Here is a 17084-nt window from a genome sequence, read left to right as displayed (position 1 = left end):
AGCACAGCCTCAAGTCACCATCAGTTTCATTTGTTTAGTACCGGTCACATTACACTGCTTAGTTATAAATACAAAATAGGCTGAGATTTTTTTTTCCCCTAAATACTCAGCACATTTAATATTGCTTATTAGTTTAAAAACAGCAAATGAAAATGTTTGTTTTCAATGTTATAAATCCAATTTCCACCCAAAAGCAGCTTGAAAAAGATCACAACTGAAAGATTAACCATGCAATAAATCATCAATCATTTTTAAAAAAGCATAAAAATAAAGACTAAGTAAATCTATGTAAATGTATACAGTTACTTAGACGCATACAGAGTATATCCTTCTCATTATTAAGAACAACCTTTTTTTCTTTTCGCCAAGACTGCTTTTATTTGCAAGCGAGTGCCTTAGAGGTTATCAAAAGAGAAGAGTCAATCTTTCTTTAGGAGAAGAAATAAAAGCTACAAATGTTAAACAAGATTTACATGGGCCATTTCAATCAAGGCCTCTGACTCGTCAACTTCAACCAACTCACCCTCTAAACAGGGTATATGTGTGGCATAATAAAGGGCTGAATACTGATCTTTTAACGACAGAACTAGGATAAATATTCAGGTATCACTAAAACCAGTACATATCATTACCCAGATTCTCTGACACATAACATTTCTAAAAAACCTGAACAGAAAAAGACAGGGAGAGTCACACCTACATTTTAACTGTTCTACCCATATCAAAACTTGTAAATTTTCCCCTCCCAGCTTTAGAAATTCCCTCAGTATCAATTTTTTTTTTTTAATTCACCTATTTGAATACAGAAGACTTAAAGGTTGTGTTTTACTATAAACTGGTGTAGCTTGCAGCACCTTATGACATCTCTAGTATCCTCTGTAACAAGGACACTAAAACTTTGCAGGCAAAGAAAATGAACTTTTCCTTTACAGTTACATCTTGATCAAACACACATTCACACTTACAAGAGGGTTGGGTTCCTACTTTATAAACAATTTGTATTGAAAGAATTTGGGTCAAGGACAGCCTACCACCAATAACAGCCTACATCTCCCTACAATTACTGGCCAATAAGTAGCACAAGTATCTTAAAAGCATCTATTCCATCACGTTAACGAAACTTAATTGGACCGCAAAGGTCTGAAAAAATCACTTTGCCTGCTGAGACAGCCCCACAAAAGCGTATCTCAGAAGTCCCCAAAAGATCAACAAATGGTTTGCTGCCACCAAGCAAACTCACCACGTCTCTTTTCCATGTGCCAGCATTGTGCTAAATAGCAACTCTGATATCTCAGCATTACTGCTGTGAGCCTTCTAAAGCAGGCTGCCGTTCAGAAGTAGACTTTTTATTTTAGTATCTGGTAAAGCACATTTAACAGACCAAAGTAAGGAAGTCAGTTCTGGTTGGTGAGGAAGTTTAGGCATTCACTGCTTTTTTTGGATGTGAAAATAAAACTTTATCAACCAGTACAAAATGTTTATTATACATCAGACCACAAAAATGAGATCAGATTCTCTGTTTTCATGGTCAGCACAGTAAAACTTTGTGCAGTAAGTCTGAAACTAACAAGGGATTGTACAGTCATGAAACAGGCTTAATCAATCTTTATTTCTTTTGTGCCATAATAAAACATTTTTGTGTCTGTTGTTTTCTCTCTTAACAAATATATCTTATAGTTAGCTACACAAAACCAAGCTGAGTTCGGGGGGAGGAGAGATCTTTTTACTTTGAAATAATAACTGCAACTTAGAGGCTTTGCTCTGTTGATTCTGAACTGCGACGAATGGAGTTATTTCCTCACATTCCTGTTGTATAATTCTTCCTTTACCAGCCTTCAGCTATCAGCAGATCAGAGCTGCAGTTTACTCTGGAGCTGGCAGTAAACAAAAGAACAAATCTGCACTGTTTCCTCTGAAAAAAGAAATTGTAGCCCTTGTCCAAATATATTAAAACATTGAAACATGCAGGATGATTAAGGAGTTGTGTATTAGATAAATGAGGTAGTGTGTGCAACAGATTAAAAAAAAAAAGAGAAGAATTAAGTGGAAAGATTTACATATTTATAGAGCACAAACAAGGCATTGTCAAATAGTTCCAGCCATCAAATGGAGCCTAATTTAAGTTATAACTCTGTGGAAGGAGTAGCCTGTGGATTCAAACTATTGTGTTAATGAACAACTCGGCTGTTACTTCTTGATGACAAATGCACAATAGTCATACTTTTCCTTAACAGACCTGCAATACATTTGCTCTACTGCTGAAGCATGAGAGCACCCAGCTTGCAGGGGGAGCCATCTAGGAACTAATAAAAGCCACATTTTTCATTTAAATATTGACTTTCATCTGAAAGTAATAAACAAATATTCAGCTGAAGGGATCTTTAATGAGTTACATGGCAAAAGATAAATATTTTTTCCTCTTTTTTCTCAGCTCAACATTGGTGGGCACCAGCGTTGTTTCCTTTACATCACTGATGATGTACCTTATCCCCAGATGATGTGTTACATCTATGCAACAGCTCTGCCAATGGATGGAAACAGTTTCGCATGGGAAATAAGGAAAAAAGAACCAGCCCACCACAAACTACAGCCAGGTATTTATTTATTTAAAAGGCAAATGTCCAAATTCAGACAAGAGGAAGGAAAAAAAAAACCCTTAAAAAAAACCCCAGCCCTGTTAAAACATCCAATATCTAAACCAACATTTCTCCAGCACATAGTGCTCCCCAGCATTACACTGTGGGTTTGATCCAGTACTTCTGTTCCACCTTTTGAATCTCATTTAGTTTCTAAGCACTCCTGTCAGCTTCTGACTTGGCATCAGCCTTAGCCTGATGGGACCACATGGTAGGTTGAGGACTGAATGACAGGACTGCCAGGCAAAGTGCCAGGAGCAGAAAAGAAAGGGAAATAATAACAACATTTGTAGATAAACAATAAGAGACCATCAGGAAGGAAACCTGTTCTTTCCAAGGTATAATGTATTAAAACACTGCAGAATGTTCTCACAGCCTAGTGGCAGCTGAAACACCCAGCAGCCCGGAACACAAATTGGTGACATTCACAATTAAAGGGCTTATGTCCTTCGTTAGCCCAAACAAGTAACTTCTATTCTCTCTCCTTCTCATTTATCTGATTCTCACTAGCTCTTACTCATCCTGAATATCCACCAGCAAGTTCAGCACCATACATGCACATGGTAACGCAAACAAGAAGGCAAAGTGCTTTGGGGAAGGGCAGGCAGGTGGCTTTAGCCATGAGGCTTCCCATCACTCCAGCCTCCTGTGGTGTCTGGACATCAGCACTCGGTCCTTCTGTAACAGATGGTAACCAAGTCAGACTAAAAAAGAAGTCCCCAAACCTCAGATATCACACACACATACACCCCCAGAAAAAAAAAAAAGAAAAAAAAAATCAAGACATTTGGGAGTCTTTGACACACCAAAAGAAAAGACCAGCAACCTGTTTTAGATGAGTAAACACTGTCTTACAACTTGCAAAAACCTTTATTCAGTGGTCTTCCTAGGACATGCAGGATGGCAGAAGCCAAGGGGGAAAACAAAAAAAAGGTTTTAACAACAGGAGTAACTTGCCTTTGCCAGATGACCATCCAATGTTGCAGAGCAATCTGTATTTCATATAAGGGCATAAATGACATCTGTTTGTCTGAGTTCATACCAAAGAAAACAGACTACTGATCTCTTGAATGTCCTCAAATGATGCATAGATACATTTTAAGCACTTGTTTGTCCTATTATGCTCTGAAATCCAAAATAGACCTTTTATTACAGTATCTCAAATTTCAGGACAACTAGACAGTAAACAAGTGATCAGGGAATGAGAAACACTTATATTAATAGCAACAACACACTGTTCATAAGTAGAGGTGTCAATTATTACTAAGCAAAATGGACAGATTACCAAAAATACCACCACAAACTTAGCAAAAGTAACAAAATTAGTTGCATTTTTTGTTCAAAGACCAAAGAAAATCCAGCTTATTCTGTACAGTTTATCATTGTTTACTTCTTGCTACCTTTTTATTAGAATGAGTAGTTTTAAGCGCCTCTCCACTCTAAGAATACCTCCTGCCTCCGAGCATCCCATGGTAGAGGCTGCATGACAAGCAGCGTCGAACACGGGGCAGAGCCCGGCCTGGCTCTTCCACCCTATCCAGCTTCTCTGAGAAGCATCTCACTTGCACGGCCAGCCTTCTGTATTTAGTGCCAAATCTGCAAGCTTGCAAAGGGCCTGTAATTCTGCTTCAAGTCACCAATATAGACAAACTGCACCTCTAGAAGAAGACCTGAGCATCTTGGAAAAGAAACCAGACTGACAGATGCTTTTGAAATGGCTGCCTTAAACAGTTCCGTGACCAAGGTCTCGTCCTTTACACATGCAGAACTTGTTCCTTCTCTTCAGCATGCTGAAATAATGACCATCTCAAACTAAACAGTATCAGAAAACTCTCAGTTAGAGATTTTAAAATTGGTGATGCTAGACACATGACCTACAATATTTTAACTGCCCAGTCCTTTGAACAAACTAACCTCTAAACTTCATCCTGGTTATAACTTAATAGCATTAGAATTTAAATAATACCTTTCTCCCTCAACTACTTTATTTCACTGTTTACCACCAAATCTTTATATTAGGTACCAGAACAGAGAGAGGAAAGGCTACTTGTTAAGTCATTGGCTCCAGATGTTCAAGGGTCTACCAAAGCATTACCCAGAAATCAGACTAATTACATTATACAGATACAGTGCTTGGAAGAACCCTGACCCCACTTTATTCTCCAGAACTTAAACTCTCCATATATTTTTATATACACTCAAAAGACAAGGTCAGGCTCACCTTCCTTTTACCTACTGCGTGCACTGGTGGCTCAGTGCAAGCATTATCCAAGACTGTCCTTCCTCCCCCTCCATTCAGATTTAATTCCTATGCAGTAAAAGGAAACGCAGTTAAAAATATTTTGCAATTAGGAAAAAAAAATCAAGACAGGAATGTAGCAGCACATTAGTACATCTATCAAGTCCTCAAGCAGGTTACTTGTGGCACATCACCCAATAGCATGAGATGGTTTAACTCTGACCAAGGAAGTGGAGACACTTAATTTTGGTGGGAGGGAAGCTGTTCTTTTTGCAGCACACAGGGAGCTGAAGGTGGGAGTTTACAGATGAGCACAGTTCTCTGCCCCAGAGAACTAACATTTACAGAGGCACATACAACAGAAAAAGGACGCAATGTTAAAACCAGGCACAGTTGTTATATTTACATACATAAACACATGGCACGCCTTCTGAATAGATGAAGACCCTTGGCACCAAGGAACTCTCAAGCCAAACATGGACACACCACCATCAGTAAAACACTAGGATGATGATGACAGCAACAGCAAAAAGATTAGACACGTGCAAATCTTCAGCATGCAACTAAAAATTACACGGGTCTGATCCTCCACTAGGGCGCCTGGCAGAGCTCAGTTGAAATCAATAGGTCTGCACTTATTTACACAAGCAGAGCATCAAGAGTACATTGCTCAGCGTAACTGCTTAGGAGTTTCACTACTATTTATTTCTGGACTACCTGTCTTAATGCAACTTTGCATAAAATACCTCATGCCTAACTTAAAGTTATGATTAATAGTGTTTTTCTTTCAGCTCAGTTCAGCCCACTGTTTTATTCACTACCGGTCTCACCTCTTCACCTCGTTAACTGCTTTCTTGCTTCTGGCCATCGAAATAGTTCCAAAATTGCTGTTCTTTGTTCAAAAAATACTGCTATTGTAACAGAAACTAAATTAAAAGACTCATGTCATGAACAAGGGCAGACTGAAAGTGGCAAAAGGCCAAATAAGAAGAGGGAGATTTGTTACTTTTCCTTCCCAAGAGGATTAAGAAAAACATACAAGACTTAAAAATTGTTCCAGCCCTTTTCCCTGGTGTATGAGAACATGAAAGAGACTCCAATACACTTCTCAGAAGAGCCTATGTAAAAATTGTAGAGTTTCTTGCATGACTAACATAAGGATACTGATGATGTCATTGCCACCTCTCTGGATCACCTCTGTCCCACAAATCATTATTTCTTATTGGCAGCCTTGCAGCACAGGTAAAAACTCTGTTTAAGGTCTCACTGGGAAAAATGTAGGTGGTGTAAGTAACTGGCATCTTTGCTCTCTCATCGGAAAAGATTAGCAGGGATGTAGGCCACCTTCCCCTTTCATCCCCCAAGTGGTCCTTTTCAGATGGGGTGGTTGGGAGGGGAGATTTGTCTTGCACCCATACAAAAAGTTGTTGTCTCCTGGGCACGTTCACTTCTTAAAGGAGGAGGAAAAAGAAACAGTGGGATCATAAATTTATGGAGTTACATCTCCCAGAGACCCTCACCTTCCTCATACACATGGTGTTCATCAAAGCAGAAGGTCCGTGGGGCAGGGACCTTGTTTGCCCCAGGGCATATAAAAAGCACACGAGAAAGCAATGTTTCAGTACTGTCACTTGTCTTAGGAATGACACAAACAAGTTTCCCCTTCTCTCCCCTGCATCTCTACTGTCTGCAAAAACAACAAAACAAACAAAAGGGAAATAAATAGAAGTTTCACATGCCAACAAACCTTTCCACAAACAGTTTTTGTTCCTGACTAGTGAGATTCCATGAAAGTTAGGGAAAGATTATCAATACTCACTGTGCATGGAAAGGGCCAGACACCACAGTGACCAGGGACAATACCAAACTGTCAAGTGCTGCACCCAAATGCAAGACAAGGTATCACACCCCAAAGGGCTCATCTTACTGTCCTAACCCTTTCACAGCTCTCTAACATTGAAGATGTGAAATGTAGTGTGAAACAAAAAGACAACAGGACCATCCCTGAACTTAAAAAAATAAAAAACAAATTCAGTAAAACCCAGTCTATGCATTAGGAGTGACAGATTTAAAGATTTCACTGTTGACGTTAACAGTGACATTTTAAGCACGGGAGGGGGAGCAACAACCCCTCCAAAAAATCAGTAACCACTTTCAATTATAATGAAATAACACATTAAAAATAGAAATTTAAGATTGAAGAGCCTTTAATGCCCTGTTGAGTATTCAGGGACAGCAGTAAACAAGGTGCTGATATGCTTTACACTGCAAACAACGTCAGTGGTGAGCCAAATGGGATGAGCCCCAAATCAGAGTGAAATTTCAATGCATTAAGTTTAACTGTAAGATAAGGGACTGTAATCAAATTACACCACAAATAGGTCCATTCATCCGTAAGCATTATCGCAGAGAGAAGATTGAATTACAGCTTGGAATAGAACAATTTAAGAAATAAAAAGCAAATTTATTATCTATTTATTATTTTCCTACTGCCAAAGAAAATTTCCCACCTTCATACAAGAATGCTACCCGAGATGAATCTGGGGAGAAAACTGAAATACTAATTATCAGGCTGGAAAAACAAGAAGAGTTTGAGTTGTGTTATTTACATTCCCATTCCTCTTTCTGAATAGAGCAACAAAGTCAACAAGCTAAGCGAAGACACAAGAATACGCATTTGCAATTCAAGTTGTTTTGCTGAGAAAGGCCTAGGCAGCTTATATACATTCAACAAACCGGCCAGAGGATTTTTTTTTTCCCCCTCCCCCTAAAAAAAAAAAAAGTGCCTTCCACTACGTTTTTCTTTCCCCCCCCCCTAAAGCTATCACAATCCATATTACTCAATACCACAATTTTTAAAGAGAACCAAGTGCAAGGCACGCATTGCCCCTCGTCGTCCTCCTCCAATTTGGCAGCACTGGAAAAGCACCTTTTAAAACAAACACGCGTGTGGACGATTCGCTCTTTCAGTAAGTGCTGCAAGGAACAACAACCGGGGGGAGGGAAAAAAAAAAAAAAAAAAAAAAAAAAGAAGAGCGAGAGGAAAAAAAAACCCGCTCCTCCTCCTCCTCCCGTTGCTGTTGTTGCCTTTGTTGTCCGGCGGTCGCCCCGAGCCTGCAGCCTGCCCCGGCCGGGCCCCCCCGGCCCCCACCTGTTTTCATTCATCCGCTCATCGCAGCGCGCAGCTCCCGGGCGAGCTGGCCCGGGAAGGGCGGCAGGAGCCTCACGGGGGGCTGCCCTAAAACGTTACGGGGGGACCCCAAACTCCAGCGCTGACCCCCATCACCATCTCCCAGGCTTGGGATGGGGGGGGGGGGTTTGTGTATAGGGAAGACCCAGGTGTCCTCCCTCACCCCCAAAAAACCCTGCCCTCTGGCGAGGAGGGTGTCCCCCCTCACCCCGGCACCCTGACTTCTTGCAAGGAGGGTGCCCTCACCCACCCCAGCACCCTGCCCTTTTGCAAGGAGGGTGGCCCCCCCACTCCAGCACCCTGGCCCTCTGCAGGAAGGAGAGTACCCTACTCCCTTGCAAGGAGGGTGCCCCCCACCCCAACACCCTGCCCCCTTGCGGGGGGGGGGGGGGGGCGTCCTCCATCCCAGGACCCTGCTTTTTTTCAAGGAGGGCGCCCCCCACCCCATCAACCCACCCCCTTGCAAAAAGGAGGCTGCCCTGCCCCCTTGCAAGGAAGGTACCCCCCACCCCAGCCCCTTCGCAGGGACGGAGGGTGCCCCCAACTCCAGCACCCTGCCCCTCTGCGGGAAGCAGGGTGCCCTCCCAGCATCCGGCCCCCTTGTAGCAAGGAGGATATCCCCCCAACACCCTGCCCCCTCGCGAGGAGGGTGCCCCCCAACACCCCGTCCCCTTGCAAGGAGGGCGCCCCCAGCCCCCGCGCTGCCCCATCCCCAGCACCTACCTCGTCTTGGAGGACAGGAAAGCAAGTTTGATTAATCCATAGGTAAACAACTGGATGCTCTCCTTGGCTATGCTGGCCACTCTGAGCCTGTGCTCTAGGATGTGCAGTTCCATCTTTTCCTCTTTCTCATTTGTAGTTCATCTATCCCTGGGGTTTATTTTGTGTTTTTGAATGGGGAGGGGGAGGGGGGCTGTTATTGTCGGTGCCTTTTTTTTTTTTTTTTTCTTTTTTTTCCCCCGGCTCCTTCTCCTCCTTCCCGGCTCCGGGGGCGGGGAAGGGCGGGCAGGGGGGCTGAGGGAGCAGAGGGTGCAAAAGTTGGACCGGCGGGGGAGGCCGGCGGGGCGCGGAGCGGAGCGGAGCCGGGCAGGGAAGCAGCGGAGCCCGGAGTGCCGAGCAGCTGGTGCTCGCTGGAACAAACAACTTGCCACTCAACCCCGGCCCAGCGCGCCTGCGCGCCGCCCCGCTGCATGCCGGGGCTTGGAGTCCGCGCCGCCGCCGCGGGACGGGACGGGACGGGACGGGACGGGACGGGACGGGACGGGACGGGACGGGACGTCCGTCCGCCCGCCCTGCCCCTGCCCTGCGGAGGGGGTCCGGGAAACCCCTCCCCACCGCACCGCCTCTGCCTTCAGGTGCGATTTTGACCAGTCACTTAAAAAAAAAAAAACAACAAACAAAAAAACAAACCAAAAAGGAAATTTATTACAAATACTTGTCAGCGACCAGCCTTTCTTTTGGTTTGGTTTGTTTAATTCTCATTGCACCTATCATTCGACTCGGGCGGGGGGAGGCACATAGGGCATCTGGAAAATCTTTCAGAACCCAAAAGCCAGCAGAAAGGAGAACTTCAGAAGTTTTCATTAACAATAGGGAAATACTCAAATCTTACCCTGTTTATTCTTCTGTGTGGCAGACAGGGAGTCCTCCTCTATTTCCCTGTGCAGCAAAAATAAAGTGGGAAGAAAAAGAGCTTGCATGAAAGTGTTACAGAAGTAACGTCGCAGTTGTTAAGAACATAAAACCAGCCTTGTGTGTGTGACAGTTGGTGATGTTGGAAGGGTGAATGGCCTGTTCGTCCCAGTCCTCGCCCCACTCCTCAACAAGGAGGTTGAAGGGAGGTAGGAATGGACGGACCTTCAAACCAGCACCCCAGAAATGGGGGCTGCTCTGCCACCAGGAGTGCCACAGGGCTGGCACCAAGACACTGACCCCAGCCACATCGTTTGTGAGCACCGGCTCCTCTGCACAGAGCCCCATGGACAGCACGCAGACTAAAACAGGAATTAGAGTCAGGTTTGGGGTGTTCTTAAAACAGGACTTGGGCCATTAACCCAATTTTAGCTTCTGTGCAGGGCTCCCTCTGACTTTGGGTCACACTGCTTCTGCCATGACCACCACCACCACCAATAATAGTACCACCTAGATCACTATGGCACTTTTCATTAGCAGATCTCAAAGAGGCTTTAAAAAGACCATCAATAGCAACCCTTCTGTTCTACACATGGGGAAACTGAAGCACAGGATGTGTCCAAGGGCACAAGATCAGAGCTCAGTTAGCCAAGCCCCACTCCAGGCCATTCCTCTTCCAGAAGGGAGAGCTTCTGCAGTTGTAAATTAAACTTTTAGGGCCTGTGTTCTTGTGGCAGAAATCCCTTGAATCCAGCTCTGGAGACAAGCTTCTGAAACTAGGATTTCCAAACCCTTTCTATTCTGTTAGTTCCCACTGGATGGCTGTATTTCTCCCTTGGACATGTCTGTTCTTCCTCTGCCTGTGGCCATACTTCTGAAAGTATATTTTGTTATATCCCAAAAGGAAAAATGGAAATTAGAGGCATTCATATCAACAGCTAGTCGAAATCATTCAGAGGAAAGGCAACAAAGATAAAATATCAAATCTCTACTTCATTTTTTAAAAGCCTTTAAAAAACAAGGACTTGTTTTCCTTCATTGCCTCACACAGAAGTTCAGATGACTGTAGGCATTGCATTTTAGGAAGCTGAAGAGGGTTTTTAATCTGCTTCCACTGCCAGTTCAAGGTCTTGGTCTTCAAAGCTCTGAATGTATCTGCGCTCAGCTACAAAAAGTGCCTGCACCTGCATCTACAAATCACACAACATATTCATGTGTCTGGAGAACAAGTCTGATGAGGAGCGGCTGAGGGAACTGGGGTTGTTTAGCCTGGAGAAAAGGAGGCTGAGGGGAGACCCCATCGCTCTCTACAACTCCCTGAAAGGAGGTTGTAGCGAGGTGGGGGTCGGTCTCTTCTCCCAAGTAACAAGTGACAGGACGAGAGGACATGGCCTCAAGTTGTGCCAGGGGAGGTTTAGATTGGATATTAGGAAAAATTTCTTTACTGAAAGAGTGGTTAAACATTGGAAGAGGCTGCCCAGGGGAGTGGTTGAGTCACCATCCCTGGAGGTATTTAAAAGACGAGTAGATGAGGCACTTAGGGACATGGCTTAGTGGGTGGTGGTGTTGGGTCGATGGTTGGACTCGATGATCTTAGAGGTCTTTTCCAACCTCAATGATTCTATGATTCTATGATTCTATGTTTCTGCGGGACAATGCAGACCACAGAGTCCAGAAGGAAGCAGCCAGGGACAAAACATGCACCGTCAAGGTTGCTGTAAGCTTCCAGAGGAAATCAGACAAACGTAGCCTGAATCACTTCTAGGAAATGCTGCAAAACTTTCCTCTCTTAAAAGATTTTTCCATCATAATCAGGGCAACATTCACAACATCAACTCTTCCCCTTCCCACTTAGAGAAAAAATATGCTGCCCCCAAGCAGAGCTTTCTCAAGCCAGAGAGGCCAGGCACTCCAGGAAGGCCACCAGGGATTATGCTATTACCAGTCTAATTACCACAGAAAATGCTTACATGAAACAATGAGAGATGGTAGAACAAACCCAAAGGTAAAATCAGTGGGGACCTTTTGAAGCAAGCAAATCATCAGAGACTTTGTTCTGCCTGCAGGGAAAGAGAAAAGAGGCCCTCAGTTTGTCATCTGGATTTACTAAAAAAAAGAAGAATCAAGCAAACAAGCAAAAAAAATCCCCCCAAACCCACAAAACACAAAAATACTTCTTAATTTTGTAAGTTTACAGCTGGTGCTCTCCAAAATTGCAATTTCTTTCCTGGGTCTGATCAGCTGCTATGGTTTTCCAAGTCTTTCAAAGAAGGCCTGAAGGCCTCTTCAAGATGGAAACACAGGCCTCATGGCTACGTGAACCTTCACATAGATGACTCTAGGAAGCATTAGGAAAATATAAAGCCCTACCAACACCCAACCCATTTTTCTACACGTGAAAAATATTCCTAGCTCAGCATAGGCAAATTTTTCAAGAGCAGGCAACCTGGCAATTAGCCAAAATACTATTAAGTGCCCCCTCCTCCAGCTGTCATTAGTATTCAGATCTCTCTCTCCCTTGTTGCCAGGTATACCTGGGAGATTCCATGCAGGGAGCAGCCTAGAATGCGTTGTTATTATATATAACATGCTGTAATATCTTTTGATTATTGTAATGTCAAGTTTTCTATATTTTTGCAGCTCGAAAGGACTCACTTGGCCCAGGCACAGAGCAGGGACCTGTTGTGCAAGACGATGTAACCACACTTTTTTTATTAAAACCAAAACCCATTCCCTGCCCCCACAGCTTCCAATGTCAGTTACCGCAGCACATGCTGGGCAGACAGAACAAAGAAACGGGGAGAACGGACAAGAAAACAGGAAGATGAGAGAGCAGCAAAACAAATCTCGGTATGAGGACCAGGCACTGTGAGTCATCTCCTGCCTGGATGGAGAGCAGAGCACTTATGAGCCATTAAAAGTAGATGAGATTTCTAAGTGCTCTAGGTCAGATACCACTGGTAACACTAAGCAAAACTTGGGTTTTGAAGCCTTGAAGCTAGAGGTGGTGGGGTTTCCTTGGTAGAAGAATGCAGACTGTACTTGGACTGATGGGCAGTTTTCAGATATCTCAGCTTCTGCTCATGATCACAAGGACCTTCTTACTGGCAAGCAGGGCAAGAGCCATCTCCTGTTTGCCCTGGGGCACTGTTTGTCTAGAAGTGAGGTCCTCAGAAGAAACGCACTGTTCTATGAAAAACCCAAATTCAAGAAGTTGGTCTCTATTTTTGCCTTGAACATTTATCTCAGCAGCAACCAAGGTACAGCCAGGTACAGGTCACCAACAGTCCTTTGGGAGACTCTAGCTCTTGTGAGTCTGAATTTTGTCTGAATGCGAAATTTCTCATAAAGCACACTGCAGTCCAACACCCAAGTCTCTGCATGCAGATTGCTTCCAAACCAAACTGAAACACTCAACAACAATCAGTGTTTCAGGAAAAAGAAATTTAAAAAAAATGTAGAAACAGTTTAGGTGAAAGGAATGTAATTACACACTGTGATGAACAGTTCATGAAGATCAGCAGTGTACACAGAGGAAAAATAAAGGAGAATTTCTAATCACGTGAGTCATCATGTTTTATGCAGTTACTCCAAACTACAGCAGGATATTTCAGTATTATTTTATTTAGATGGTGGAAGGAAGTTCTTAAATCATTTGTGGTCTCTTCTGATACCATAAAAAAGCCCCAAATTACCCTACTTAGTTCTCAAAGATGAAGCTATGGTAGCCTTTTACAGATGCATTTTAACATGCAGTATCTACATTTTTGGCAATAAAACCTCATTTAAAAAAAAATAAATATAATTTAGATTAAATTCTCTCATGTGATTTGTATGACATTGCACTGCTACAAATCTAACATTGCTCTGCTGTTGGCAGAATTACGCTCTTTCAGAAACATCTGAAGTTCAACAGCATCTTGACCTCTGACTAGGGCTTGTAACAGCTTCTAAGATCTAAAATAGCAGATAATACAAGTCCTAATGTGAATGATGTAATGGCAATACCCTGGATAAATATGCCCAAGGCAAGATGAATCCAGTGTCGCAGTTGTTTATACTAGCATTTGCTTTTATGCAGTAAACAGAGCATATGAAGTTCTTAGCACGTCTATAGCTCTGGTGTGAAACCAGGGTCAGCGTGCATTTCTGGGGTCCCTTTCAGACTCAGTACGTAAGGGACACAGCAATCTGTTCCAGCTTCTAAGCTCCGAGAGTACTTTTTGAATGCAGACTGTGCTTAAAGCTTTGAGGAATGGAGGTATCTTCAGGTCAGTCGCTGGTTTTGACCAAAAGGGAAGCCATCGCATTTCTTAACAGCCTTAACCAGTTTATTCTGAGATGAAAGTTACTAAGTAACTATAATTATCCTGGAACTCCTTGCTTAAGTTAGGCCTTTTTGACCCAGGGAGGGTAATGCTTCTTTAGACAAACAGGTAAACAAAGGCACAGAAAGGCAGGCAATGAACCAAGGTCACACCATTAGTTATTACTATTTTTGGAAGTACAATTCATAGGCCACTGCTTGATCATGAGACCTCCATGAGGTTGTCTGAGGCAGACGGACAGGATGGGTTCACAAGCTGCTATCTTAACACTTCAGTGACAATTAGTGTCTTCTAAATAAATCAGTTCTTTAAGAATAATCATGTGAAAAATATAAAAAAATAAAAAAGGAAAAAAAAAGCTTCCCAAATGATAGCTTCTGAGCTTGCGTGTGAAAAATTACCCATCTGTTTAATTGAAAAGAGCGATTTATCAGGCTAATTTCCTTCTAGCAACCAGAGACCTTTCAAAACTTGATTGCAGTTAATGTGCCAGTGTTTCAAAGCATTTTATTCAACTATCAAACAAGCTAATGAAGACCTTTAATTTACTGTTGAAGTACAAAGTGGGCTGAGCAGGTCAGACATTTCATGCTCCCAGGGCAGCAGAGGTGTGGATGAGACTCTGCTGTTGCATCAGCTCCTCAGAGAGGCCCAGATGTCCTGCAGGAGAGCTGGGGGAGGCCAAACCAGTAAAAGAATGTGCAGAGGCAGCTCCCACTCTGGGTACGAGCCATGTTATCCCTAACCTGAATAGCAGCAAAGAGCTCCAATTAAACATTCACGAGCCAGCTTGCAAATGGAGATTGTACAACTAAATACCTTGGTCAGGAAGGACAAAACCTCACCTCTTGGTTCCCCCATCTATGTTCTATGCTTTGGTGACACCTAACAGCTACTGTCCTAGAAGAGCAGAAAACAATGGGACTCCCAATGCTGAGCCGGGGAAAGGAAGCTTTAGCACTTGTAATTAATGTTACAGAGCCTCTGGATAGAAGAGGTGAAATAGCATGTACCTGTCATGTATAGCTGGACATAGCAACTACCAACTGCGTATCAACCAACTGCAAGTAACTCGCCAAAACTCAGTACACCGTGAAGTGGCAGGTTAATACCGTCCCCATCTGAGGCAAGCAAAATTTGCTCAACCTTGGCCTGTGAGGAGCCAAGCATAAATATTTGGTCTTGGTATTTTGCTCCAATTCCTTGTTCTCTTAGCTAGTGGCTGGCAAAGCTTGTCCACATCCTTCAAGATTCAGTGGCTACAGCCGCTCCTGTGAATCCCTCATTCCCAGTAATGCCTAGATGCATTAATAAGTTGCACCTATGAGTTTACTGAGAACATTCAAAGTCTGGGAGGGAAAATGGTGATTAACAAAAAGAGGGAAAGTAGCGCATGTGTTGCTGAGCCAAAACATCACATGAGAGAGAAGCTGAAAGTTTCCTAGCCAAGATGCTGATCACACTAGTTTACTGATCAGGTGAAGCTACTTAAACCTGTTTGTTGCAATAAGCATTATTGAAACAGACCCAGTTCAGCCCGTTAGCTCTACACAAAGCCAGGTGAAATAACTAAAGTGATGTCCACTTTACGAAGGCTGAAAATCATTGTTGATGCAAAACTGAGACAGCATGGCTCAGGATGTGGGAAGGACGTCTTCACAGCTACTAGGTGGTGTTACAGATGACCTCATCTTCTCATTTACTTCTGATACTGAAATAGGCAACTGAAGAAAATATCCCCCCTCCTCCCTTCAGCCTCCTGAAGATCAACACATCTGCAAACACATTCTGCAAACCTAAGGGAAGAAAGCCAGATTGTAGCCTGCCTTATCTCTTCTGACTTGCTAAATGTATTTCAGGCCTCAAGCATCACATGACTGTACATAACGTGTGGATACAATAACTAATGTGGCTTTCATAACGGATCAGCAGGGATCAGCAATGTTGAACAAACACCCTTATTTGCAAAAGCACCTTCCCAGCCTATGAAGCAGGTGACCTTGTCTCCCAAGGGTTACAGTGCAAAGTTAATGATCCGCAAATTAAGGATTAGAAACTCATGTGAAATTTATCCACCGCTCCCCCTGAACCTCACCATTTTGCACTGAATCAAACAAATGCTGTCACTGCTCTATAGAAACCTAGTGCAATAAAAAAGGCTGGTTCCTGACAGCGCAGGAGGCAGCGGACAGTGCATTTTCTGCAAGAAGGCACTTGCTGGTGGGGACAAGATTTCATGAGAAAGCATAGATCAGTATCTTGTTGAATGTCCTTTGTTACACCTCCTACTGAAGAACATAACACATCTCTCACATAGTCCTACCTAGTCACATGGTAGACTAGGTATGACTCCACAGCAATCTGGGGACTCCTAAAGACCAGGTCAAAGTATAAGCTATTAACATTTTCCAGAACACTTTTCTACACACTGGAAAGTTCCGACCGTACAGGACGAAATCCTGTATGCTCTGCTGGACCACAGGATTCAGGTATTCACAAGATTTCATTCCGGATGAAATGCCACATGGAAAAATTCCCTGCACGTTGCCTCTCACATTCTCAATAAATTACATCCCATATCTCGACAGTGAGAAGGCCTTATTTGCCCATGTATTTACAGAGTAACCTTATGTGTACAGAAGGCAGTACACTTCTGACCACGCTATGCTTCTCTTATAACTGGTGTAGCTAAGTTGGGCTCATGGGGTTTTGCCATTTCCACCCAAGGATGCCTTGAATCTCTTGGTCAGTATAACCTCTGGATAAGTCCTAGGGCTTTTTTGACTTTATGGGCTTGTGAACGCCATGCTCTTTCCTCGCTAGGGAGTTTTTGGCTGTGGCAATGCATTTACTGCTGTTGAAGCTGGCTTTAGAAGTTGCAGCCTGCCCTAAGGGACTAATTCCTACACATTTGCTGTGCTAGTCAAAGCTTTTGTCTGGCTACAGGACCGACAGGGAGCTCCTGTGACAGAAATTCAGCAAAGAGGAAACAGTGAATATTTTAAATCCACTCTAACGCCTGCTCCCTTCAAGAGAAGCTGAGGCAAGCTGGCAGGAAT

The 17084-nt window shown here is 43.4% G+C and overlaps 1 protein-coding gene and 1 long non-coding RNA gene across 2 annotated transcripts in view; both read right to left on the bottom strand.

The window, feature by feature from the left end:
• The window catches only part of CASTOR2 (cytosolic arginine sensor for mTORC1 subunit 2), a 137426-nt gene extending 128205 nt beyond the window's left edge, over positions 1-9221 (bottom strand). Inside the window, exon 1 of the mRNA XM_076354559.1 lies at positions 8789-9221. Coding sequence (XP_076210674.1) covers positions 8789-8901 — 113 coding nt within the window. The 5' untranslated portion in view covers positions 8902-9221. The remainder of the gene's footprint in view (positions 1-8788) is intronic.
• Positions 2586-7638, bottom strand: LOC143168276 (uncharacterized). The gene is made up of 4 exons (XR_012996674.1): positions 6396-7638; positions 4858-4944; positions 3594-3761; positions 2586-3314 (listed from the first exon to the last, which is right to left on the bottom strand). It is a non-coding gene; the product is annotated as an uncharacterized LOC143168276 (long non-coding RNA).
• Positions 9222-17084: the final 7863 nt, after the last annotated feature.

The sequence above is a fragment of the Aptenodytes patagonicus genome, chromosome 17, assembly GCF_965638725.1.
Source record: "Aptenodytes patagonicus chromosome 17, bAptPat1.pri.cur, whole genome shotgun sequence".
NCBI lineage: Eukaryota > Metazoa > Chordata > Aves > Sphenisciformes > Spheniscidae > Aptenodytes > Aptenodytes patagonicus.
The sequence above is the reverse complement of the archived record's forward strand: the minus strand, read 5'-3'. Positions and strand labels throughout refer to the sequence as shown.